Source organism: Lactuca saligna, chromosome 4 (assembly GCF_052625555.1).
Source record: "Lactuca saligna cultivar CGN05327 chromosome 4, ASM5262555v1, whole genome shotgun sequence".
In the NCBI taxonomy this organism is placed as follows: Eukaryota; Viridiplantae; Streptophyta; class Magnoliopsida; order Asterales; family Asteraceae; genus Lactuca; species Lactuca saligna.
In genome coordinates this window covers 69,308,899-69,335,088 of record NC_136420.1, presented here as the reverse complement: position 1 = coordinate 69,335,088, position 26,190 = coordinate 69,308,899, and the positions used below count along the sequence as shown (strand labels likewise).

Here is a 26,190-nt window from a genome sequence, read left to right as displayed (position 1 = left end):
ATATGTTTCCATTTTATGATCTTACCTAAACTAACTTGTAATGTTTGCCATCTTATATCGCATATAGTGAATAAGCCAAGTCAACAAATATTAGTTCCAACTTTTGACCAAGAAGTTTTTCAATTTCTTCAACTATTATTTTTTGAATTAATTTATCTTATATCATACTAGGTTACAACCCGTGGAAACCACAGGTAAGAAACAAAAATAATATTGATAATTAAAAATAATTATGAAACAACCATGCGATGCAACGCAAACATCATTTCGGAAAATAGATTTTGGACAATGAATAGCAATTTTGTAATATATGTTGACGAACGATTCATAACGAAGTATATTCCTTATTTGGGTTAATCCACTAATTTGGCTTTTAGACATCAATTTATATATCGATTTTTGATGTGTAGTTTGTTGATTATTGATCGTTGAACACTCAAGTAAGTAAATTGTGGGCTGATGGGTATTTACCCTTTCATTCAAATTATAATAATTAATTATAAATTTCTTAATGATACCAATTGTATTATCAAAATTAAACAATACTGTCCACTTTTGAGGATTTACCCTTTTATTCAAAATAGGACATTCTCCAAAAAAAAAAAAAAAAAAAAAAAAAGTATTTATGTATTTAACATAAATGTTTTTAAAACTAACATTTAGAAACATATAGCTATTTTTAATAATAACATCGATCCTATACTATTTCTTCTTTGTACCGATGTAATATAAAAAAAAAAAAAAAAAAAAAAAAAAAAAAAAAAAATTAAACCCGTGTTCTACCAAATGATTAACCAAATGTTGAACATAATTAGACAAAATCCACCTTTTAATCCAATTTTTAATGCCAATGTAAGACAACTTTTAAAAGTATTTGCATACGATTACGTATTATTGAATAATATATGTGCAATTAACACTTAAAAGCTATATTTTATTCATTTATTTTTAAAATTAACATTTACAAATATTATATGTTTCAGTCTTTCATATTATCTTCTTTTCTTTTAGGTCTGCTTATAATCAGCATCAAATACTATATATTTTAATACTTTTTAAAATATGGAGACCAAAAGTAGTTACCAACGTATACAATTATCTATAGTATAATATTGATGTTATAAGTAGTATCATTTATGTGGCTTGTGAGCCAATAGCATGTCAAGTGAAATTTGAAACCCTAAAGCCAAAGTAAAATAAAGAGTAACCTTTTATCATAAATAGACCTACTGCCTCTGAGATATTCATTATATCCTTTACAAAAACCCCAAAGTCCTCTGCAAAAAAAGCAAAATCAGAAACTTTATGCTCGATCCTTCATTGTAATGACATTTTTACAGAGACAATTTTCACAATAATCTGATGAACAAATGAAATACAAGAACAAATATTACTCTATATATCATAAATAATTCTTTAAGTTTTAGCAAAAAAATCTTTTTGATAATTAATGTTGTAACTTCAACATAGAAAAAAACAACTTTCAAGGCATTCACAAATGACAATTATACCCTTTACTGCATTGTAGCATCATAAACATAGAGATAAACTCTGTTTTCAACCATACACATAGAGTATTCTCCATACCCCCTTCCATTTTACACATTTTTCTTGAAAGTTGGCTGTTATAATAGAAAAAAAAAATGAAAGTTGCATGTTATAATAAACAATAAAATAAAAGTAAATGAATAGAATCATAGCTTCCTAGTTATCCACTTTGAACATGCTCAAACCAGGGCTCCAAGCTCATACTAAAATTGTTAATATTTTAATCAACTCTCCAAATTGTCCATCGGATGATGGGCTCCTAATAGCATCCACTCGAAGTATCTGAAGCCATGGTGTGCCTCCATCCACTATAGTGCTAACAACCACCATTGACCAAACTTAGCAAAAAGTTAATTCACAAAAAATTATGTGACTTAATATTTAAAAAAAAAAAACTGATAAACAATTCTTCATATCACAGTACAAGGTAGACATAACAAACCAAATCTCAAGGTGTTTAAAAACCTGATTTTCCTTCAACTGTATACCAAATCTGAAGCAACCTTATGAGTTCAAATCTTCCTTCAATGACAACAAAAAATTGAAAAGTGTTAAAATCATTGTCTAAAGGAAAGATTCCAATGCATTATTGTTACCCGTTTAGTCAAAGTAAAAAAAGATAGTAAATGAGGCAATCAATATCATTGTGTGAGTTTAACTACCTACATATTAGATTAAAAATGGTAATTATAATTCATTCATATGCAAATAAGTCAATTTAAATGCATATCAATTTTGTTAAAGCGGCTAAAATATTTTTCTTTTTCAAAAGCATATGGTTAGAAATATAATGTTATTTGTATAATACAAAATGACATTCTTGATATGAAATAGGATGTTTATGAGCAATCTTACAAGTGTGAAAACAATGATGATATTTTTTTAAAGCAAATTACCCGTTGATTACCAAACCCATATCAAAGTGACAGAAATTCAAAAACAATGAAAGTACATTGTTCTTTCTCACACAAAACCATACCATGTGATAAAAAACCAAATAAAAATCAAAGAGCATTGCCTTTTCACGCAGAAAGCCATATCAGGTGACAGAAAATCAAAATAAAAAACAAAAGTACATTGCCCATTCACACTCAAAATCATGCAAGGTGACATGAAACCACCGAAAAAAGTACATTGTCGTTTAACTAAAACCTACACATGGTTGAACTATTTAAGCTACTTTTTTTATCAAATGCTATGAATTTTATGTATCAAACGTTGTGCATCTTCTAAATTTATAATTTCAGCTATACTTTTACACATATAAGCAATTCAGGCATATCGCCCAATAATATAGAATCTAGGGATGTCAACAGGGGCAAACGGGGCGGGAAGTTAGGGATGTCAACGGGACCAAACGGGAGCGGGAATAGCTGCCCCCGCTCCCGCCCCCGAAATCAATTGTTGCCCCCGCTCCCGATCCCGCCCCCGGCTCCCCCGGTTACCTCCATCACCCCCGGTCCCGCCCCCGTTCCCCCGGTTCCCCCGCTTAAAATTCGTTTTTTTTGCTAAACGACTATTTTGTGCTAGGCTAAAAAGCTTGTTTTTAATAACTTTAAAAGTTTAAAACATAATCTTTTAGAAACTAAACAATTAAAAATTCAACATTACGAATTCAATATTACAAAACAACAATTCCATCAATCTTAAAAATATAAAATATGACAAATCCAATATTACAAATATAAAATACTTACATATCCAAAAATATATGATCAATTCACTACCTCTTCAATATCTATTAATTGAAAACGGGAAAGTGAAACCTAACCTACACTTAAAATTAGAAAATCTATTTTGTATATGTATTTTATATTAAATATATATTTTTTACATAAATGTACAACCGGGGCCCCGCGGGAGTACGGGACGGGAATACCAACTCCCGCTCCCGGTCCCGAAAATAAGCGGGGTTTAATTTTGCCCCCGCTCCCGCTCCCGTTTTTTTTAAAAATTTAGTCCCATACGGGATCGGGGTCCCACGGGAGCGGGGTTCCACGGGGGTTTTTGACATCCCTACGGGGAGTGCATCTCCCGCCCTTGCCCCCGAAATTTCCCCGTTCCCCCGCTCCCGCCCCCGCCCCCAGAATGTTCAGCCTTCCTACCCCCGCCCCCGCCCCCGAATCCCCTTTATTACCCCCGCCCCCGCCCCCTTTCCCCCGCCTCCGATTGATTTTGGGCTACTTTCTTTTTTGCTAAAAGAAGTTGTTATTTAGGTTAAAAGAAGCTATTTTTTAGATAACAAATAATTATTTATAGCAGAATTTTATATGTTAAAAAAAATAATAAAAAATAAAAATAAAAGTTATGGTATTTTTAAAAATTATACTAACAACTTAAAAACATGTTTTTTGATGAATTTTGGAAGCTCAAAATCATGTTATTGTTTATTATATTTATATAATTAATATAGGAAAATATATGTATAATTTATTAACAGGGTCCCCATGGGGATTTCGGAACGGGATTGCCTACCCCCGTCCCCGCCCCCGAAATTAAAACGGGGGTTAAACTTACCCCCGCCCCGTCCCCACCCCCGATTTTTTTTAAAAAAATTCCCCAAACGGGACGGAACCCCCACGGGAACGGGGTTTCACGGGACTTTTTGACATCCCTAATAGAATCGGTTACTATGAAGTTTTTTATTTTGAAAAAAAAGGGGCATTTGGTTCTAAGAAATAAATAAAATCATATTATGCAGAAATTAAAAAAAAAAAAAAAAAAAAAAAAAAAAAAAAACAAAAAAGGAACAATCAAGTGAAAAACCGAGGATACCAATCATGAATAATTCTTCCTTGTGACATCGAAAAACACCCAACGATGTTATGTAGATGATTATGTATGGTATATATAATCGGAAGACGCCCCAACGGAACCAACTATTGTGAGCAGCAAAGTATTTGAAGATATGAACGGGCATCCATATCAGGTCCATATTACGCAGTTCACGAGGGCGTATGTTATGATGTCAGGTGCAACATACCTTTTATTGAGCACATTGATGCTTTATTGATCTCACCAGCCTTATAATACCCACTGATTAAAACAATGTAAGTTATTAGATCAACATATTGCGAGATTAGGGCACACATTTACTAAAAGGAAATCAGTAACAGTCAATTAAAACTGAAAAGGTGAAAACCAAAAGTCGAAGTTAAGCAGAAGGTGAAGAAAAACGAATTCTATGGAAGAAAAACGACAAAACGTGAAGAAACGAATATACAAAAAATGGTTGGATCATTGAAGAAGATGAAGTTACCATGAATAACCAGGGATGACAATGACAATTTTAGGATAGGAGCGGTGACTTGACGAGATTTAGGCACTCAAGGATATTATATTGAATAGAAAGGCAAATTGATAATCTTTTGCCTGATTATAAGGGATTTCAAAATCAATTGATTTCAAAACACATTATCAAATAGGAAGTAGTAGGCGGGTTGAATGACGATCTCCTAATTACAGAAGGGTATAATGGGAAAATCACTTAGGTAAAAAGAAGCGGGAAAATAAGCTGGGGAGGGACGGAAATATGACATGTGGTATGTTTGTACTTATTTAGTATTTACTAGGTGAGAGCCTCATGTCTTACATGGGTGTATTTAAAACAATTAAATATGTATAAACATTTGAGAAATTTGAATTTATAAGAAAAATAAGAAAAATATTGAATTATTAAAATTAAAGTGCTTTTTTTTCTATTTTAAATTTAAACAAACCATTTAGATAAAATAATCAAAGCAAATTAATGAGATTTTATTTTTAAAATTTGAAATTATAAGGAAAGTTCATTAATGAAATTGATATGCATTTATTATTAAAATTAAATACCATATGGAATTTAATAAAATAGGAAAATCATAAAATTACATATGGAATAAAAATTAATTCAAAATAACCACAAAATGAATGAGAGTATGACAAGTGTCAAAAAAACCCTTCATTTATTAGGGTAGATTAGGAGATTTACATCAAACAAACACATCATGGAACCGTGCATTGCATGTAAATTTCGTAGCAATTGATGTCTTCTAAAAACTTATCTATTTCACAAATTAAGATATCGTTTCACTTAATTTGTTTCAAAACTTAAGATTTGTTAAATAAAGAAGAAATATTGATTCTAGAGTATAAATGTAGCCTGAGGAATTTCAATGGAAGTTACTCATAAATGATGGATATACCCTTTATGAAATTGCACTTGTAGTGCAAAATAGAAGACATAATTTTATATATGTCCTTATTAAACATCAAAATATCATATTTACCCAATTTAATTTTTAAATATCAAATTTACCCTTCATAAAATTTCAAAATATCATATTTACCCTTCATAAAATTTCAAAATGTCATATATGTCCTTTTTAAACATCAAAATGTCATATATGCCCTTCTTAAATATCAAAATATCGTATATGTACTTTTTAAACATCAAAATATCAATGATGATATCTAAAATATCATCCATCTACAACATGATAATAATCAACAACAACAAAACTAAACAATCAAAATATACATTCCATAGAAAGGGTTGAAGATGAATCTTTGTGTTTGTCAAGAGGACGATATTCCAACAATTTAAAAATTCACATTCCATTATCTTAGACGTAAGGATAATATGGTTAAAATTTTTAATTATTATAATAATTGTAAGGTATAAAAAATGATTATAAAATATTAAAACATTATAAAAAAGGATTTGGGCAAATATGATATTTTGAAGGTTTATGAAGGGTAAATATGATATTGAGAAATTAAGTTGGGCAAATATGATATTTTGAAGTTTAAGAGGGGCATATATGAAATTATCCCAAAATAGAATAACAAAAACCTTCAAATAAAGGCTTTAATAAAATAAGCTGACACCAGATTTAGAAGCAAAGGAAAGAATAAATGAAATTTTGTCATTATTTTTAATAATTTTTTTTTTGAAAAACTATAGAAGTCGGGTTGTCTTTTAGCCTTCTGAGTTCTAGATATCCATTAAAGTCAGATCTACAATTCAGAGTATAAAAAGACATACCTGATTTACGAACTGAAGTGAAGGTTTGCAGAAGTGGTTTTGTGGATTGATTGTTAGAAGGCAGACCAACTTTGGTGAGTCGGTGGTGTTGGATTGAACATCGATCAACATCAGAAAATGATTATTATTATTTCATTTCGAGTAAAATTCTAGAGAAAAAAAAAACACAAAGTCAGAAAATTAGTTACTGAATTTAGATTTCCTCTATATATTAAGAGATAAAGATTGCAGAATGCAGATGTCAGTCTCTTGATTAATAATAATTTGATAAATTCAAGTGGAAATTAACAAACTTTGTTTCCTTTTCTTTTTGCGATTCTGATTCCAGGATTATTTGTCCCACAGATGAGCTTCATATTGTCATGGTCTTGTAGTCATCTCAGCTCTTCTGTGATCAAACTGTATGATGCAGAGTGCTTGCTTGAGGGGCAGTTCTGTCCAATATTGAAAATGGGGTTGGGATCAAAACATGATAGGTAGAAGTTACGAATGTAACTCTCATTCTTGATGAGTATATGGTGTCATCTTTCATTTAAATATGAAAAATTGATAATTAGAGAGTTGATGGTGTCATCTTTTTGAAGATTTACTTCAACGGAAATGAGAAAAACATTTTTTTTTCACAGAAAAAGTGTATTATCTGTTTAAAAGATTTATAGCTATCTTCCAATAATCTCTCTTTAGTAAGTTAAAAAGCAACTAAAAACATGTCAAAGCAGCAAAACAAAAAAAAATTGCAATACTGATCTGAAAAAAACAACAATATTTGTGTTGTCAAAAACAGGATAAAACAACACCATATACATTAAATAGGAAGTTTTAAATATATACCTTATGTTGTTATGCATTGCAAGTTTGTACCTTCATTCTCAATCATCTTTGATCTCTTTTAACCCAAATTTTAGTAAATGATCAGGTGCAAGATTTAATTTTTTAATTGAATTTTGCTTTTGAATAATGTGTAATGTTGTTTGTCCAGTAAGACCTATAGCACTTATATCTCCACCATGCTGCAGATTTTATAAAAAAAATATAAAACAAAATAACTACGACATGTTTTCCATGACTTGCATTCTACACTGCTGTCAACTCCTCCATTACTCATCTCTATAATCACTTCCTGTATTGGTTTCTTCTACTCTTTAGGGTTCACAAACTCTGTAACCCCAAATTTGTTGCTGTTGAAACCACACAAATATATGAGATTCACCATTTATCTAACCGTTTTTATTCATATTTTTAGGTAGCAAAATCTTACCAAGGTCAAATCTATTGGCATTGAGATGAAGACCAACCATCCTTCAAGCACCTGCAATTGTCGCACCTTCAGCACCCTGATCACAAACAAATCATTACGTTTTTTTTGGCCATGAATGAGTCTTTTTTGAGAAAGTTAGAAGTTGTAGAAAACTGACAGCAAGCCCCACAACTCCCCAATCCAAAAATGGCAACAAATAAGGCTTTTTTTAGGTTTTGCAACATTAAGAGTACCACCAAGACCTGAAAACGGGAAGATTATTTGAGACAAGAAAATACCAAATGGAATTGTATGCGGAGAATGTTGATTATAATTTGTTTTTGTACCTATAGAGATCCCACGACTAAGGACACAAACTTTCTCAACAGGGTTGATTTTGGCAAGACGGTGTATTCATTGAAGGTTGAAGTTTTGACGACTTGGAAAACGTGTTTTCCGTTGATGGAAAATCGGGAGTTTTGATCGTGAATCATGATTCCCCTGTCGTTGTTGATTCGCAAAAGGTGACATATGTTGCTCTCTTCCCGTGATTCTGAATAATTACCTACAAACAACCATGGATAAAAAAGTGTGACAACTCAGTTTACAAACTAAACGTTCAAATATTAATAAAGATAGGGTAACTTACAATTAACTACTTATACCTTCCCTTGAGTAAACTAAAATGAAGCCACCACGTCTGGCTTATTTGCTGTCTCCATTCCAACCGTATGTGCCTTTAATAAACTAAAACATCAAAAAATTTGACACATTGCGCCATATTATAAAGTAATTTTATAAACGAAATTAATTTTGGCAAAATTCATTTTACAAAATTAATGAATATTTTATGATACCCCTAAAATGGGAATCCGTTCTGTGTGTTTACAGTTTATCGTTCGTGATTGTAATGATTATCCTTGATATGTTTATGTAATATTATTTTAAAGTTGTAATAGATATGCATGTATAAATATTTTTGTTGAAAGCATGAGAACTTTACAACTAAGAAAAATAATCATTTTGGCTTGGGCCTTTAACTTTTAAATAACACCAAATTGTATTTTTTTTGTAATAAATGCGCATGTACTGTTGAAGAGCCATAATAACAATTTCAGTTGAATCTCCATATAACATATAAAATGAGCAATTAAGAGTTGTTCAAATATAGTTACCTGGGGCAACAGTAACCCAAAAACACATTAAACCAATTACATGTTCTTTGAATCACCAATAGCCACAAAAGTAAATGAAACAATCGCTAGTATCTGTCATCATGCATTAACTTCAATAACCATCAAGAAAGAGGGCATAAAGAAGAAAAGAAACCCATTCAATATGTCATCAACATTGTTGAAGAAAAATTTTCAGAAAATGCAGCATATCCATTGCTATGAGTAAGGAAAAGCATCACAATCACACTTAATTGGCATCATATCCATCAACAATTTTTTTATTCTAAAACACCCCAAAAGCCCTCTTCGTTAGACATCAACCACATCGCAACATAATCAGGTAGCCTTCATTGTTGTAGGTTTCCAAATAATGCCTGCATAAACTCATGTTAACACCACAATTCCAGGACATAAATAAATATGTGCATCAGACATATTGTCTACATATATGATCTGTAAGCTTATCTAGTGAATGTTAAAGTTGCTTTGTCCGATTCTTATAGTCCATGGCTTTATTCAATAGAGGGGCATTATTGTCATTTACTGCTTACTTGCTTTCCTAGGTATTAGCATAACTTTTTCCAACATGAAACACAAAAAATAGATCGAATGCTTACCTCTTTATTCATAAAATAAGCAACAATGAAATTACAAGTTAGAATTGAAGCAAAACGTCTGCCACCGCCTCTTGTACCATCTGTGTTGTTCAAAATAGAAATGTTGTCGATAATTTTGCTCTGGAGCGACATGATTGGAAGACCACTGAAATTCTCCATAGAAAAAGACGAAGATGACTCAAAAGGTGAAGAAGTCGATGGTACTACCATCACCAAAAAAAAAAAAAAAAAAAAAAAAAAAAAAAAAACGACAGTCTGAACAATCGGCGCTCTGTGAAATCGGAAGGAAAATACCGTGAAATCCGAGTGGTGCGATGTTTGGACCGGGTATTATGCTGTTCAGAGCAGTGGGCCGAGGCTAAAGTTCCCGTTTCTTGACTTAGTTTGGCCCGGGTCATGGCCGCTCATCGGCGCCGGATGGAAGCAACAGAAGCACCGTCAACGGCGACGTAGGTAGAAGAAGGAGATGTCGATGTTCAATCGCTACAGCATAGCGGTGGAGGATAATTCTGGAATGGCTGAGAAAGCAAGATGATGACGTGCAAGAAGCTTCAAGAAGAAATCTGATCGTCAAACTTTGGTTGAGTTAACCTCATGAACAGTATCTGTGGTCAGGTACTGTAGCTAAGTGAACATTATTTTATATATATATATATATATATATATATATATATATATATATATATATATATATATATATATATTATTAAAATATATAGTTAAAAACCGATTTTAAATAGAAGTTCGAATGAATTATAAAATTTTGTCTGAAATTTATAATAATAATAATAAATAATAATAAAAAAATAGAAAAAAAAATCAATAAAAACAAAAAAAAAATCAAATCAGGCTAATCGCCTTAATCGGAGGGTAATTGGAAAAGAGAGGGGTATAAAACCCAAAAATAAAAATAAAAAAAGTGTTCAACCTGTCAGTTTCATTGCTTTTACTTTTATGACTTATGCACCATTACTGCTTCCATATGTCTCGTTAATCTCTCAAGTTTCAACTTTCAATATTCACAAACATTTGCTCCGATGACCAAGAACAATGGAGTAGTATCGTCTACTTATCATGTAGATCCCTCAACATTCAACTTCAAGAACAATAAAGATAAGGAGACGTAGCTGAGAGTGATGAGGGGCACAGCCGTAACCAAAGGCGGAGAAGAGGGGCTCAGGGAGGCGACGGCCTGAGATGGAAAGAGAGGTACAGCAGCCGGAGATGGGTAGAAGGAGGCGGTGGCTTCAGTGCGTCGGAAAACTCCAAAGATGTAATTTTTGTGACTTTTCTAAGATTTTGAACTTTTGATCTAATCTATCATAAATTTAAAAAATTAAATCAAAGATTCAACATAGTTTGATACGTAATAACTCATATCTTATGATTATTATTTATAGAAATTTTTTTATTGTTTTTTATAATATCAATCCACCATCTATAAATTTGGTTTCCTTTTTTTCACATATTTTTTGGTCAAGTATATGGAATCTGTAAAGATTATTACATTCTTTGTGTTGCCGTACTGATCGATCAGGTTATAGGTTGTGTGGGACCTCTTGACATAAATATAATTAAATACCTAAAACATTGACCCTGTCAAAACTATGCCAATCCACCCATTGTGATTGTACTACATATTTACGTTTCCAAAGCTGGGTGTAGTACAATCAAACCAACTAATAATCATTGTCTCGTTCCTCTGTTTTCACTCAAAGTTCACATGTCTCGTTCCCTTTTCTTCATCTCTCTCTTCCTTTTGCTTGTTATCTCCGCCGCTGGTCATGGCGGCGGCGAAGACGATGAGGACGATGACGCCCAAAAACCCAACCTCCGATCCAAATCCTTGATTCTGGTCAAGATATGGTGTTTAATAATAGTGTTCTTTGGGACTTTCATCGGAGGAGTCTCTCCCTACTTCTTCAAATGGAATGAAGGATTCTTGGTACTAGGCACCCAGTTCGCCGGCGGCGTATTTCTTGGAACAGCCTTGATGCATTTCCTGAGTGATGCCAATGAAACGTTTGAAGATTTAACAACAGTCGAATACCCTTTTGCCTTTATGTTGGCTTGTGCTGGCTATTTGCTTACTATGCTTGGTGATTGCATTATTTCCTATGTGTATGGAAAAGAGATAAATTCTGATGTTGAAGGTCAAGGTAGGTTGTTCTTTGTTTGTTTAATTGATTGATATCTTAAGTAACTGTTGTTGTTGATGATGAATAGGGGACAACAGAAATGGAAAAGACGAGATGAAGATTGGAATATCATCGGCTTCTTCACTTGGAGACAGCATCTTGCTGATAATCGCGCTGTGTTTCCATTCAGTGTTTGAAGGCATAGCAATTGGGATCGCAGATACCAAAGCCGATGCTTGGAAAGCTCTGTGGACGATATCTCTTCACAAGATCTTTGCAGCCATTGCAATGGGAATTGCTCTTTTAAGGATGATACCGGATCGCCCGTTCTTCTCATGCGCATCTTACGCCTTCGCCTTTGGAATTTCAAGTCCAATTGGGGTTGCAATTGGAATTGTAATAGATGCCACCACACAGGGTCGGGTCGCAGATTGGATATTTGCAGTATCCATGGGAATAGCTTGTGGGGTGTTTGTATATGTATCCATTAACCATCTGCTAAAGGGTTACAAGGCACAGAAGGTCGTGTCCGTTGACACTCCCCATCATAAGTTGTTGGCTGTGACGTTGGGTATTGGGGTGATTGCGGTTGTCATGATCTGGGATACCTAATCGATTCATTTCGATTTTACTATGTTTTTTTTGGGTTCTTTGTGTTTTAAGTTAGCAGCGTAAACATATACATGGGTTTTCTGTTTTACCACTTGTTTTGGACATTAAGATTCAAGAGTCTAGTATATATATACGATAGGATGAAATTAAAATGCACATGTATTATGTATTGTAATTTGTAAACATAGAAAGAAGAATACTTATCATCAGAAGATGAATAAGAGATTAATTCGTGTTTGGGGGTTTCTTCGTTTGTTTGTTCTTGTGCATTGAAGAAGCAAACGAAGCCAGCAACAAAAATCACATACTTTTGCAATGTTGTAGATCATGTCCATGTTGGTTTGAAGAAATTACAGTGTTGGTCTACATGAAAAAGACTATTATATCCTTTTTAATTTCATTTTATTTTTTATAATTGATAAAATTAAAAGTTAAAAATTATAAATAAATAAATAAATAAAAAGCCACACCAACCTCACCCTTTTTGATTTCTTTTTATTTTTTATAATTGATAAATTTAAAAATTAAAAAAAGCCACATCCACCTCACCCATCCCACCCCCACCCATTCTTCTCCAATAAGCACTCTAGTGTATATATGATCTGGTTAACATATATATATATATATATATATATATATATATATATATATATATATATATATATATATATATATAGATTGTCTGATCGACGAGAATGTTTATGGTATTGGATCGCCGGTGGTGTGAGCACCGTGAAGAAAGAGATGTAAAGAGGCAATGGTTTGACTGGTGGAATGGAGGGAGGCGGTGGGTCCTTGTTTAAAAATTTTTATTACAAAAATTATAAATAGGTAAAAGAAAATAAAAATAATTAATTAGAAATGATATAATGGTTTTTTTTCATATACACCAGGGACCAACACTGTAATTTCTTCATATCATATGGACAAGATCAATTAACAATGTAATTTACTCTAAAGTAAACCTTTAGTCCTTTGTAAAGAGAGAACAAAGGGACAAATCAAGGCAAAGCATGAGGACAAAATTACAGAAATGTATTTGTAAAATACTTGCACTTTCTCTCAGACACTTATTTAAGCCTATTCTGTATGGCATCATGTACATAGCTGGAAAGATTCCACACATAACAATTAATATATGATCTAAAGATCCAAGTGGATCCTTATGTTATTTTACCTAAACTTCTTTGTATAGGTGATTTTAGTATTATCATGACATTTTATGTAATTGGAACTAACATGTGGGTTAAGGGATTTTACTTTAATATATGTACGAGTTTGTGCGGAATGCACGCATATATAAGTTCGAATTAGAAGTCAGGTCGATGACAAGTCGGGGGTCCGAAGGCAGCACCCCTGGGTTTGGGGTTTCCAAAGGGGTGGCGCCCCTTTGGTGGAGTCTAGGGGCAGCGCCCTAGCGGGGTCCAAGGGGCACCCGCCAGTTTTGAAAACCCTAAATCCTCTTTAAATTTTGGATTTCTTGGCTTGCTTCCAAAGCAACCCATGACGGCCAACCCTAAGAGGCAAACTCTAATCCCGTTTATTATATAAACAACTATTCTCTTTGAGAAGTAGAACATGATCATTAGCTCACTTTTCTTCAAACAAATAGAGAATCATTCTAGCAATTTGGCTTATGATTTTTGTGCCTAGATTCATAAGTGTCCTCTTGGATTATGTCACACCCCCAAACCGAATTGGCGGAAACATTCGGGGGCGGAGGACGTCATGTACAGTATTACAACAATGCATAATAGTAAACAAGCAACAACATCATCCATTGCATTAATAGTATAATTCAATACAAGTGTGTTATGTATAATAATAATAATAAGACACCAAAAATGAATGACCAAAATAAAGATGAGTCTAATAGTGCTCCGTCTTCTCAAAACATGTCATCGGTACCTGTCTACTGATAACCTGAGAATACAAGTTATTTTGAAAGAGACGATCTGCATTAAAGCTGGTGAGTTCATATGTATTTAGTGTCAAAAGTTGTATAAGTTTGAAGAAAAGTGTATGTAAATGTTGTAAATGTTTGTGATGAAAGTTTGTTGTAAATGTTTGAATCTTCTAGAAAATCCTATATTTTCTACTGAAATGCAGCCTTTTACCAAGACCCGAATGTTATGAATGTTTGTTTCTTGTAAAAGTGAGTATTTTCCCAAGTGTGACTATCATTACCAAAAATATAGTTTTACATTGTCGTTTATGTGAGAAGATCACAATGTGAATGCAATGGGAAAATAATAAAGTATTGTAGGGTTGTATATAGTAACTACTATTGTACTAACTACCTTAAAACCAATTTGTTAATTAAGGTTTTGATGTGATGTGGTTATAACCATGTTAAATCGACAAGTAGATAACATGACGACCTGCTGGCACCGAAAGTAAATGTGACATTTGTCACCCCTAGCCTTTCGGCCAACTGTAGCGAGCAGTCAAGATGCGGGCTTGTCAGTCCCGTATAGATCTATACACACAATGTCTGCTCTCCCTCTAGGAGACTCTGATTAAAAACGTGACACAACAAACTTGTTGTTGTGCCATGAAGTAGACTCACATTAAAAGTTATCTTGTTCTTGAAAAGGATGCATGTTCCTTTCTGTTCTTGTTATTGTTTGTTCTCTTTGTATAGTGTATAGTATGTTCCTCCTTGTTTCTCATTATAGTATGTTTGAACTGACTCGTATATGTTTTATTGTACTAGAAATAGTGAGTAGTAATCTCCTAAACTATACATATTATAGTTTACTAGTAATGTTGTTTGAATGACTGGGCATGTATGTACACCTTTGTTATCTAAAAGCATCGAAATAATGTAAGAACTTTTATATCTATACATATATACATGATATATAACTAAGATTCAAATGACATTCAGCCAAACAACTGATACCCTAAGTCCACAACCAAACAAGGAACATGAAATAAAGCGAGTTATTAGTCCTAAGTCCTTTCAACTTTGTTTATATAACTGAATAACCATGATTTTGACAATAAACAAGTTTTAAAAGAGTTTGATAAAACGTTTTGTAATAGTTGTTTGATAACATAGCTTTGAAATAAAAGAAATCCATCTATAAGATAGTTATAATGTTTCAACTTGTATTCCCCCCATAAAAGCATTTAAAATCATTTAAAATGTTAGTTAGGGGTATGAATTCACCGGATGTGAGTGAATCAAATGTAAGATCGGTAACGGTTGCTAAGTGTCAAGTGAAGACTCGAGCAGACACACGGATCCTATTTAGCATATGAGGACACATATATGGATATAACTAGTGTTTATACAGCTTAATCATGAAAGGAAACACCTTAGGGACTAGGAACAACTTGAATGGAAGTGTTACAATCACATGTGATTGTACATAAAGGGGTTTACGGCCACACATGGTGTTCACGGCCATGATATTTACATCCCAAGGTGTTTACGGTCATGGAGTTTGTGGCCAAAGTGGTGATTTCGGCCAATGAGTGTACGGTCATGGAGTTTGCGGTCGTACACTCATTGAAAAGCTTGCAAATGAGGTGTTCTAAGGCCCTAACAAGCATTCCCTAAGTTTTCTTCGTCGTAGGCTTAGACTTAGATGAGTTTGAAGGCCAAAACATGAACCAACAAGGGTTTACGGCCATGCAAGGGTTCACAGCCGTAAACTCTTGGTGTTCATGCTCTAAACGATGTTTTAAGGCTAGAAATTGGGTGTTTATCAAGCCTAACTAGAATATGAAAGAAATATTTACACTTTGGAGGCTTTGAGGGGGTTTACGGTCCAAGAAAAAGTAGGTGTTCTTGGTGAAAGTGATGAACACTTGAAGATATACCCAAAACATGATTTTTATGGAAGAAATCAATGGGTGATACAAGATTAAGAAGGATAACAACAATTAAAATGGAATGATTTCTTACATTTTGGAAGAGCAAGGTGAAAGCTTGATGATACTTGAGAGAGAAATCCGAAATCTAAGCTTGGAAGTGTAAGAAATGACTAAAAATGAAGGTGAAACTCATATATGGGTATGAGTTTACGACCAAAGAGGTGTTTACGGCCGTAAACTCTAGTTTACGACCGTAAACTCCTTATGACTGGAGTTTCCAGCTTGTATGCTGCACACTACACTCTAGAATACACTTCCTAACAATCCTTCTTGAAGGTACTAGGCTTATAACACTTAAACAGACCTTAAACATGGCTAAAAGATAGCCAAAAAAACAAGTCTGACTTTGATTGACTCAACTGAATGTACAAGATAGAAATTTTCGAGCTGTCACATCATCCCCCCCCCCCCCCCCCGCCCCGGTTAGAGGGAATTTCGTCCCGAAATTAGAGTTTAAGGTATTACAATAACAAAGTAAAAAGATTAGGATGCTTTAATTTCATTTGATCCCCGCGCCCCCAAGTGAATTCAGGTCCCCACCTGGCATTCCAGCGAACCTTCACTATGGGGATACGACTTTGCTTTGTTTGCTTGACCTCTTAGTCCATGATCTTTACTGGTTCTTCCACGAAGTTAAGGCTCTCATCGATCTCGATCTCGTCAAGTGGAATTACGAGAGTCTCATCGGATAGACACTTTTTCAAGTTCGAGACGTGGAAGGTGATGAGTTTTATACAAAAGAACATCCTATGTGCTCATACAAACCCTAATGCTTGGATCTAGGTTTCTCTGTTGTACATGCAATTCATCCAAGACTCAAGATCCTTAATCTAGCATATGCATTTCGAAATTATCACATAAGAGCAGATCTAGATGATTACCTCTTGTGGAATGGCTTGAATCTTCTTGTCTTTGGAGCTTAGAGTTACAAGTGTCACTCCTCTAATGGCTTACAAACACCATAAGCAAAAGGATGACTAAAGAGAAAGAAAAAAAGCACCAAAACCGTCCTAGGGTTCTTCCAAAAGAGTTCCACACATTTTGGGGGCTATAAGTGTCCTTATATAGTGAGGCAATTAGGGCTATCAACCAGGAAACCCTAACTTTACTGCTTAGGCCCTAAGCAGCCCATGGACTCCCTTTAGAACAACCCTTGGACGAATTTCTTATGGGCTTCCCATAGAATTCATCCAACCTATGTTCCAAGGTGATCCATAACCCAATTGAATCTATCCTATAATTACAATTCTAGTCCCCTAAGTTTAATTAATGTCTTTTAGTCACAAAACTAATTCTTAATTAATTCTTGACTAATATTAATTAAACAATATGGTTTCTACTTTAATATATTATTCATATAATATTTGTTAATAAATCATAATCAATCCTCTTTCTCCATAAATCATCCTATCAAGTTGCTTTGGTGAAGGCAACCCAAAAGGACCATGCACAACTGGGTCAAGTACATACCAAATATAGTTACAAGCTTAGACACTAATCCAACAGTCTCCCACTTGGATAAGTCTAGTAACTATAATGTAAGTAAAATCCGATTAGCAATCGTAGCTCTCAAAGATGCTGTTGAACTCTGATCTTATCAGCAACCTGTCCTTTAGATAAGGGATCATATATTCCTCAATTCTTGATATCGTATAGACATGAGACATGGATTATAATCATACTCTCAGTTCACATGTTGTTTCCCGATTTCCGATTTATGACGACTGACAACAGACTACAATTGAACACATCAACTAAGTCCTGGCTTGGCCAAGCGCTTAGGGTTTCATCACTAAATCATCGATGGGTCCATAGATATCGCTTTTATCCCACTTTGGGTAAAAGGAACGGATAAACTTCGACTCAATGCTTGCTTTTACTCACTCACCGAATCACACACAACAATACGTTTTATAACACCAAGTTACTGGTGCATTTACATATTATCAATGTGCAACCAACTCGCAAGATACAACTCACACATCTCGGTTTTAAGAATATAAGATATTATCATCTCACCAATCACTCGTGATAAAATCCATGAAGCGATCCAAGTGAGCGTGGGTTTAATCCAATACTCTAATATTATAGCAGCACTCATGAACCCTACAACAAAATTTTTCTATGTCTAAAACACTTTAGACAATCTACAGTTAGATTTATGACACTCTTCTTTCATTCCTACTTCCAAGGAATGAGCGACCGTGGAGGGTTTGAATAATCTTATTATTTGGGAAGTCAAAACATGCAAATTGAAACATAAGAACAATATTAATACTATATGGTCCCAAAATTTTGAGTATAAATAAAACATTTTATTTAATCACCATATTTATTACTCATTAGTTGTTGATTCGGGTAATCAACTCCTTACTTGAATTATAACAACAATTGTCTCATGCTCTTAGCATGCACACTATGTTTACATATGGTCCTTACTTTATGTAATAGTATAATTGAATAACATTTTCAATCACCTTCATTTCACAATTCCTAATCCATTAGTGTAAGAATACGAAATTCTTGCCACTACTAGAATACGTTAGATTCTAACATTTTATGTAATGAGCATTTCGTAATGTCACCGCACAAAAGTCACCAAGACTCAGCCAACGAAATTACAAAATGCTCTATTGGAGATTGTTACAAGACAATTCCATATTCATGAAGTCTCACATTCAAAGTACATTCCTTTGAACATCCTTCTTGCATAGAAGTGTCTAATTTAGACATTGATTCTCGATATCCAACTCCCAATATGGAAACATTTCCATATTTGCCATATGACAACTCATTCTAAATAGAATCTTATTTATTCATAATAATGTCAGTATGGTCCATCCATGACTATACTTCCAACTGTCCACAACGATCAATCATTGGCGAACCTTAGATTGTCCTTGACAGTTGTTTAATTAATTTAGTCAAAACCAGTTCTATTCCCTTTTTCCCTCTAAATGCGCTAGGCATTTGGAAAATTTTAGAACGGTCAAATATTACAACATATGCAATTGATCCTATACCCAAAGTATGTGGGACTATGATTTATAATGAAAAACATGATACTTTACCAGTTTCTTGCTATAATATTGACATAATATTTCTATTTGCCGTGTTCTCAAAATTCGGACTACAAAGAGGGATGTCGTAATCATAATCGAACTTTGAGAATGAAAATAATAAATATATCCTTGACTAAATTCAATTAAAATTTCTCGATCTAAGCTTTTAGATTTGGAAACAAAGTATAACATTTTCTCCCTTAATTATAGCAAAAACAACTTTTCAACCCTTGAAACTTTGCAAAGTGAAACTTTTGTTTTTCTATAATTAATATTGCCAACTTGCAATATTTAAAATAATAATCATGCTCCCACAAACATGATGATTATATCCATTCCATCATAACATTTATGCTCCCATTAGCTTTGACACGTATTCAGAAAACAGTTGGACTTCTAGAAGACAATACTTATTGAAATCCAAAGTTCATATGTCTAATACGATGTGCTTCGATAAGCCTTTATCTAAGCTTCTCAAACTCATACACCTTTCCTTAGACAGCTCACATGTGCGTCTAAACTAATTTAGAACTTATATTACTATGTCCCAAATCTTCAGACTAATTACTAAATCTCAAAATTCGAACTATGAAGAGGGATGTCGTAATCATAATCGAATTTGAGAATGCAATCTACACAATTTCTATCTTTTTAAAATCTTTCTTAGTGAAAGCGTTTCCTCACAATTATTTTCATGAAGGAGAGAAACCTTATAACACTTAGATTTTATGGTGTGTGTGTTCTTATCCATGTGAATTTGCATAACCATAATCATGAGATAATGTTTGTGACAAATTCAAACTCTTATGGACAAATGTTGTTCATTCTTGATTTCTTGCCATCAAGGGTCCCACCATTGATTCCAAGTTATTTAGCAGATCACCTATAGCAGTTAATGTACTTTCATTGAACAAGGTGCTTGCCTTATGCATTCTATTGAGAACTGGTAGAACTCGTATGCATAATCACTTAACTGGACTGGCACATTAACAAGAATACGGCAACACGATGGGTTACAATCCTCAAATCGTGTGCTAGTGTTTAATAGCTTTACTTCTTGATTTGTTCTTGAAACTTTTCAAGATCTTTAGACTCCCACTGACCTTTTGACATATTAGATTCTCTTATCAAGAAACATTTCTTGACAAAAACAAATATCCAAGAGTTAGTCTGTGTCTATATCAAGACAAAATTACGTGCAATTTGGTACTAATTGGTCTTTGTCTTATTCAAGACATCACAACTTACCAAAATGTGCAAGTGTAAAAACATTCCTACTTAAGATTATTTCACTCAAGTCACAATCTTGGAGTATAACTCTAAGACTTGATTTTGGAACGAAGTACGATACATCTTATTGACTTAACCATTTCAACAATTCTCCATTCCTCTTCTTAGCCAAACCAGTGCACTAAGGTATCCGTAGAAAATGAATTGTAATATGGTTCTTAATCATCAAGACGATCATAAAACACGATACAAAAGTACTCTCTGGAGAAACTTTTTATCTTTCTGTCTTCATTAATTCTACTTATTCGTTTTGCCATTCATTGAAACTTTTTCAATGATTCAGAATTACTCTTAATCTTATAAGTATAACCACATTTACTAGACCTTTAGTAAATCATGACGAATAATGTTATTATTATTTATGGTGGAATTTGACTAGTGCACAACATTGTGTACTAGTTCCTTTAGTCCTTCACTTGACTCACATACTTATGTGAACAAGGAATTAGTCTTAATTACTTAAGTACGAAGATTTCCATACATCATACAATACAAGTTGTATGATTTCAAGTTTCTGTCCAATTGAAACTTAGGCGACGAGAATCTTTCCTTACTTAGAAAAATTTGACACTTCCATAAATAACATAACTAAGAATCACATCCATTTATAGAAATACATAAACATCAATTTTTCACAACGATTTCATTGCAAGGATATATATAAATAAGACAAACCAAAAATTCATTTTATTCATAAAAACAGCGGAAAACATGTAATCAAATATTCCTAACAAATCTATCATAACTTTCTAAACTCAAAATCTGATCTTCGAATCCATGCGAACATGATCCATTTCTTCGTGATTAGACTCATCTTGCTCTTCCATCAAGCTTCCTCTCTTTTCTCTGATCCTACAAAAACATCCAAATGTAATCTTATCACACCATGCATTAAGAGTCAATGAATAGGAACTTAATAGAGTTAGATAGTGGATTTTACCTGAAGCAGAGCCATACTCCTTGACTCTCCCATCCCTAGGATTCTTCAGGTCCTCTGGGCAGCTTCGTAGCCAACTCCCCTTCTCTTGGCAGCAGAAACAAGTGGCTTCTCCTAGAGTGACCACAGAAGCATGGTTGGTTGAATTACCAGACAAATATGCTCCATTACTTTGCCAAATCATTTCTGGTTCAACAGCAATAAGCATGTAAGTTAGGTCAATGAGGGTCGTGTCAAGATCCATCATATAGTACTCTCTTATGAACTTATCATATGATTTAAGGAGTGATTGAAGAACCCAGGCTGCAACCATATTCATTGGAAAAGATGCACCCAACATTGTCAACCTATCAATGTGTGATTTCATCACTAAGACGTGAGCACACACGGGTTTTCCATCTTCATGTGTCATTACCACATTGACCACCAAATAAAGTTGCTCAAAGAAATTGTCAACACCATCATGCTTCTTTGCTACACCCATAATAACTAACTGAAGTTGGTGTGCAAAGCAATGCACATAATGCGCTGAATCATATTCTTGTAAAATAAAAGCTTTTAGACCATTAAATGCACCTCGCATATTGCTTGTCCCATCGTAATCTTGTCCTCTTACCTGATAAAAAAAAGATACTAAACATTAAAGCGAATAATATTCAATTAAGATTCATAATAAGGAAGAAAAAATGTTATATTTACCTAAGACATACTCAAATTGTTACGGGTAAAAACGTCATCTATGGCTGCTTTAAGAGTCAAAGAGGATGTATCCTTCACGTGCACTACTCCAATGAATCTTTCCTTCACCACTCCACGGTTGTCGACATACCTCAAAACTATGGCCATTTGTTCTTTTTTGATACATCACTAGATTCATCAACTAATAAAGAAAACACATCTTTACCAATTTCTTTGCAAATATCTAAAATTATCTCTGTTGAAAAGCATTCAACAATTTGCTTTTGAGTCCTCGTGTAACAACCCGTTATTTCAGATCATTGTAATGACTAAATGTCAAATTTTGTAATCTCTTTGTGAAATAATAAAATAGCATCAAAAATGAAATGTTCAAAAAGCTCAATTTGAGTATACTATGTGGTAGATATCGTAACAAGGTTTCCAAAAATATAAAGAACACCAAAATCAGTTATAACGAAGAAGTTATGACCAATCGAAGATCCGTAGCAATACCGGTAAAGCGCTGCTAAGTATAAAATGAGAAATTTCAATAAGATACTTTTTAGACTTAGGTATCTAAACGAAAGTTGTAGATATTGTTAAACCGTAGACGTACATAAAAAGACAAATGAAAACGGACGTCGTGTGAAGAAGTTATGAATATTTAACGGACTTTTCTAGTCCCAGCCTGTTAAAAATATATTATTAAAAATAAATTCAAAACTAACCGACAGAGTCTAAATGAAAGTTGTAGAGTTCAGTCTCACCTACACGTGGATATAAAGAACGCCAAAATCGGAGCTTGTACGCAAAAGTTACAGAATTTAGAAGTTTGGAAAATTCATTTACGCCCCGCGTAAAGGGGGTACGCCCCGCGTACCAGAGGATTGGAGCCTCGTCCCATCCGAACTGCAGCCCTCCCATCGGACACAGTCCCGAAATACGTAAACGATGATGACTCGGTACACCCAGCGTACCTGGAGTGAGTACGCCCAGCGTACGAGGGGGGTTCCAGCCCCTATAAAAGGGATGCAAGGGTTTTGGGTTTCTTTGCTCATTTTCTCTCCTTCTCTCGCGTTTTTACCTCATTTTGCGTGCAAGAAATATCCCGAAGTCCTGATTTTCATATCCAAGTCCCAAAGGAAGTTTTACGCTCCCGAGATTCCTGAGAAATCCGCTTCCTCCTGTCGAAGTTCTGCTCGATTATTGTCGTATCTTCTTCAACCCGCCTCTTCAACCAAGTGAGTTCATACCCCCATTTCTACGCTTTTAAATGTTTTATAAATATTTTAAACATATTATGGGGGGAATACAAGTAAACACCCGGTTAATTTCGAGTGCAAATATGGAAACGTTTGCTATGCTTTGCATGTGATTATCTTATCTGTAAAAATGGAATTGTTAAGCATGCAAAACACATTTTACATGGTCTTATCCTTTTAGGATGAAACAAAACTATACTATTACGAATCTCATCTATACAAATGCATTATATCAAGGTTAACCACTCTTGTTAAACTATTTTATGCATTCAAGAGAACACGAATTATGCCTTTGTTAACATTTTTAAAAAGGATAATCATGGCATACAAACTCATCATTTTCAATACGCGACTTAGTTGAGAATCCGTGATACGATTTGCCTTCACTCTACCTTTTGTTAAAGGTACCAACAAAAGTCCTGTTTGTAACCAAAATCTCCCGTTTAGAGAACGTGATAAGTGTGTATAGATCTATACGAGACTAATGATCTCACATCTTGACTGTTAGCTACAGTCCTTTGGGTGACAAGTGTCATAACATTTCGATGCCTGAAGAACGTCGCCACAGACAAAACTATGATAATATGGTTATAACAACTCACCGGATAGACAATTATTATGGTATTATGATTTTGGTGGAAAGTAACTATTAATGTTATTTTTCATATTTTTCAAGCTCGGTCTTCATATAGTTTTATTATATAAAACTATACCTCTATGTTTTTAAGCATGTTATAGTTGCTTACATTTTACGGTCTTGGACATTTAAGACTGCTATTCACAATTGGAAAATAAGGGATTTTCCTGGTTCAACTATTTACAATTCATACAACGATCTTTCATACTCACTGCATACATCTATAAGAAAATAAAGGATTTTCTGGAAAACAAACACGAACTTTCGAATGACATACATTTTCTCAAAACACTAATTATGAACTCACCAACTTAATTGTTGACACTTTTTCTTGAAATAACTTGTATTCTCAGGAAATTGCTAAGCCAGGTATCAACTACTTTTGAAGACTAACGTGCTGGCGTTAGTAACATATTTTGGATCACCATATTGTATTTGATATTCAAACATGTAATGCATACAATCATGTAAACTTTTCAAGTATTTATATTATGGTGGTGTGTACTTTCCTTACTATGCAATTGTTATGATACTGAATATGACGTCCTCCGCCCCCGAACGTTTCTGCCGTTCTGGTTTGGGGGTGTGACACCTCGGGCACGTCACTTGATTATTTTGAGGAACATTTTCTAAGGTAACATTGCGAATGCCTTCATTATGGTCTCTCAAGAAAGATAATAACTCCAAGAAAAGCCCTCTATTAAGAGAGTCACTCGACTCATCATGACCCCGAAATGGTAAACCATTTTTCAATAAAAATTTACAACACCAAATTGAAGCACCTAAATGAAGTTTATAATTACTCTCCTCAATTTTGCTTTGCTTCTTGAAGGCTGCACTAATAGATTGTTTTTCTTTCAATAAAAAAATCACAATTTTCTTTTGCTTTGTGATGAAACTATCAATACCACCCATATGATCTCTCATTGATTGTCTTTTATTCCAACCATCAAAACCTTGTTAAACAAATGCATCTCTCCCATGTTGTTCTCCCACCATGTCACCACATACATAGCAAAATAAACAAAATGCTTTGTTCTCTTTTATGCTATATTCTAACCAATCAAAGTCATCAAACCACTTAACAACAAAACGTCTTTCTTTTGAACCTATTTTCTTTTAAGGGAATATATGACCCCTTGGTTGATACGGTCCTTGAAGCAAATATGCCCTCCTTATTTCATCTCTCTGATTTGGATGGTAAGTTGTAATCTTTGGTCTAACACCCAAGTCTTTTGGAAGATCTTTTAATTCAACATTTGTAATTGGAGTAGTTGTAGGTTGTGGATTTACATTAGAAACCGAAGGGAATGATTGATTAGAAGGACATGGTCTTTTAGAGGAATCTTCAAAACTTTAATCATTGGAGCATGGTCTTTTGGAGGATTCTCCAACGCTTGATTTATTGATGCTTGTTCTTCCAAAAAAAAGACCCAATTTTATCCTAACAATTCAATATCAAACAAATAAGCCATCCAAGTAATTTCAAGTAATTTCAAGGTTAACAAATAACAACTAGTAATTTCAAGTAAACAAGTAATTTCAAGGTTAACAACTACTAATTTCACCTAAACAATAAGAAATTTCAACAAAAAAGCAACTAATTTGACTAATTTCATAAACCTAAAATTATCAATACTTACTTTTTTCATTGTATTTGTAGGATTGAAAGGAGTGCCAATCCAAGCCAAGCAAAATCGATTGGTTGAACACTTGAATGGTTGAAATCGATTGAAGGAAGCAAGTCCCAATGTCCGATTTCTTTTTTCTTCATCGATTGCCTTCACTTCATAGGTGCCGATTTTTTTCTTTTCTGTAGTCTCGTTCTTCAAAATGCCGATGGACCTAATAGAGATTTGGGGTATTGGGCTAATTCTAAATTGGTTTAAAACCTTAATAAGCAACTTGGGGCACAACCTCAAAATGCATTTGGGCTATTAGGCTAATTTTCTTTATTTTGTTGGACTAACATTTTTTATACTTTTATTTTTTGGACCTCAAATTCTCGAAAGTATAATGTCACCCGAACGAATTTGAAGCCGGTGCACCTAATAGATTTTTTTTTTGTTTACCCTAACGGATCGAA

At 33.8% G+C, this 26,190-nt stretch overlaps 1 protein-coding gene and 1 long non-coding RNA gene across 7 annotated transcripts; one reads left to right on the top strand and one right to left on the bottom strand.

Moving 5' to 3' along the window:
• Nucleotides 1-1,076: 1,076 nt before the first annotated feature.
• On the bottom strand, nucleotides 1,077-10,634 carry LOC145042098 (uncharacterized). 6 transcript variants are annotated; one of them, XR_013680539.1, is made up of 13 exons: nucleotides 10,532-10,634; nucleotides 9,898-10,208; nucleotides 9,604-9,748; nucleotides 8,987-9,360; nucleotides 8,477-8,558; nucleotides 8,159-8,376; nucleotides 7,990-8,074; nucleotides 7,833-7,908; nucleotides 7,406-7,752; nucleotides 6,575-7,008; nucleotides 2,014-2,070; nucleotides 1,512-1,864; nucleotides 1,077-1,277 (listed from the first exon to the last, which is right to left on the bottom strand). It is a non-coding gene; the product is annotated as an uncharacterized LOC145042098 (long non-coding RNA). The 6 variants fall into 6 exon arrangements; XR_013680541.1 differs by lacking the exon at nucleotides 1,077-1,277 and adding an exon at nucleotides 4,532-4,584 and having other exon boundaries at nucleotides 1,498-1,864; XR_013680540.1 differs by lacking the exon at nucleotides 1,077-1,277 and having other exon boundaries at nucleotides 1,498-1,864; nucleotides 6,575-6,723; nucleotides 6,868-7,008.
• A 327-nt stretch (nucleotides 10,635-10,961) lies between these two features.
• On the top strand, nucleotides 10,962-12,598 carry ZIP11 (zinc transporter 11 precursor). The gene is made up of 2 exons (XM_078990465.1): nucleotides 10,962-11,762; nucleotides 11,830-12,598. Exons 1-2 carry the CDS (start codon nucleotides 11,327-11,329, stop codon nucleotides 12,351-12,353), a joined length of 960 nt encoding a protein of 319 aa, XP_078846591.1. The 5' UTR covers nucleotides 10,962-11,326; the 3' UTR covers nucleotides 12,354-12,598.
• Nucleotides 12,599-26,190: the final 13,592 nt, after the last annotated feature.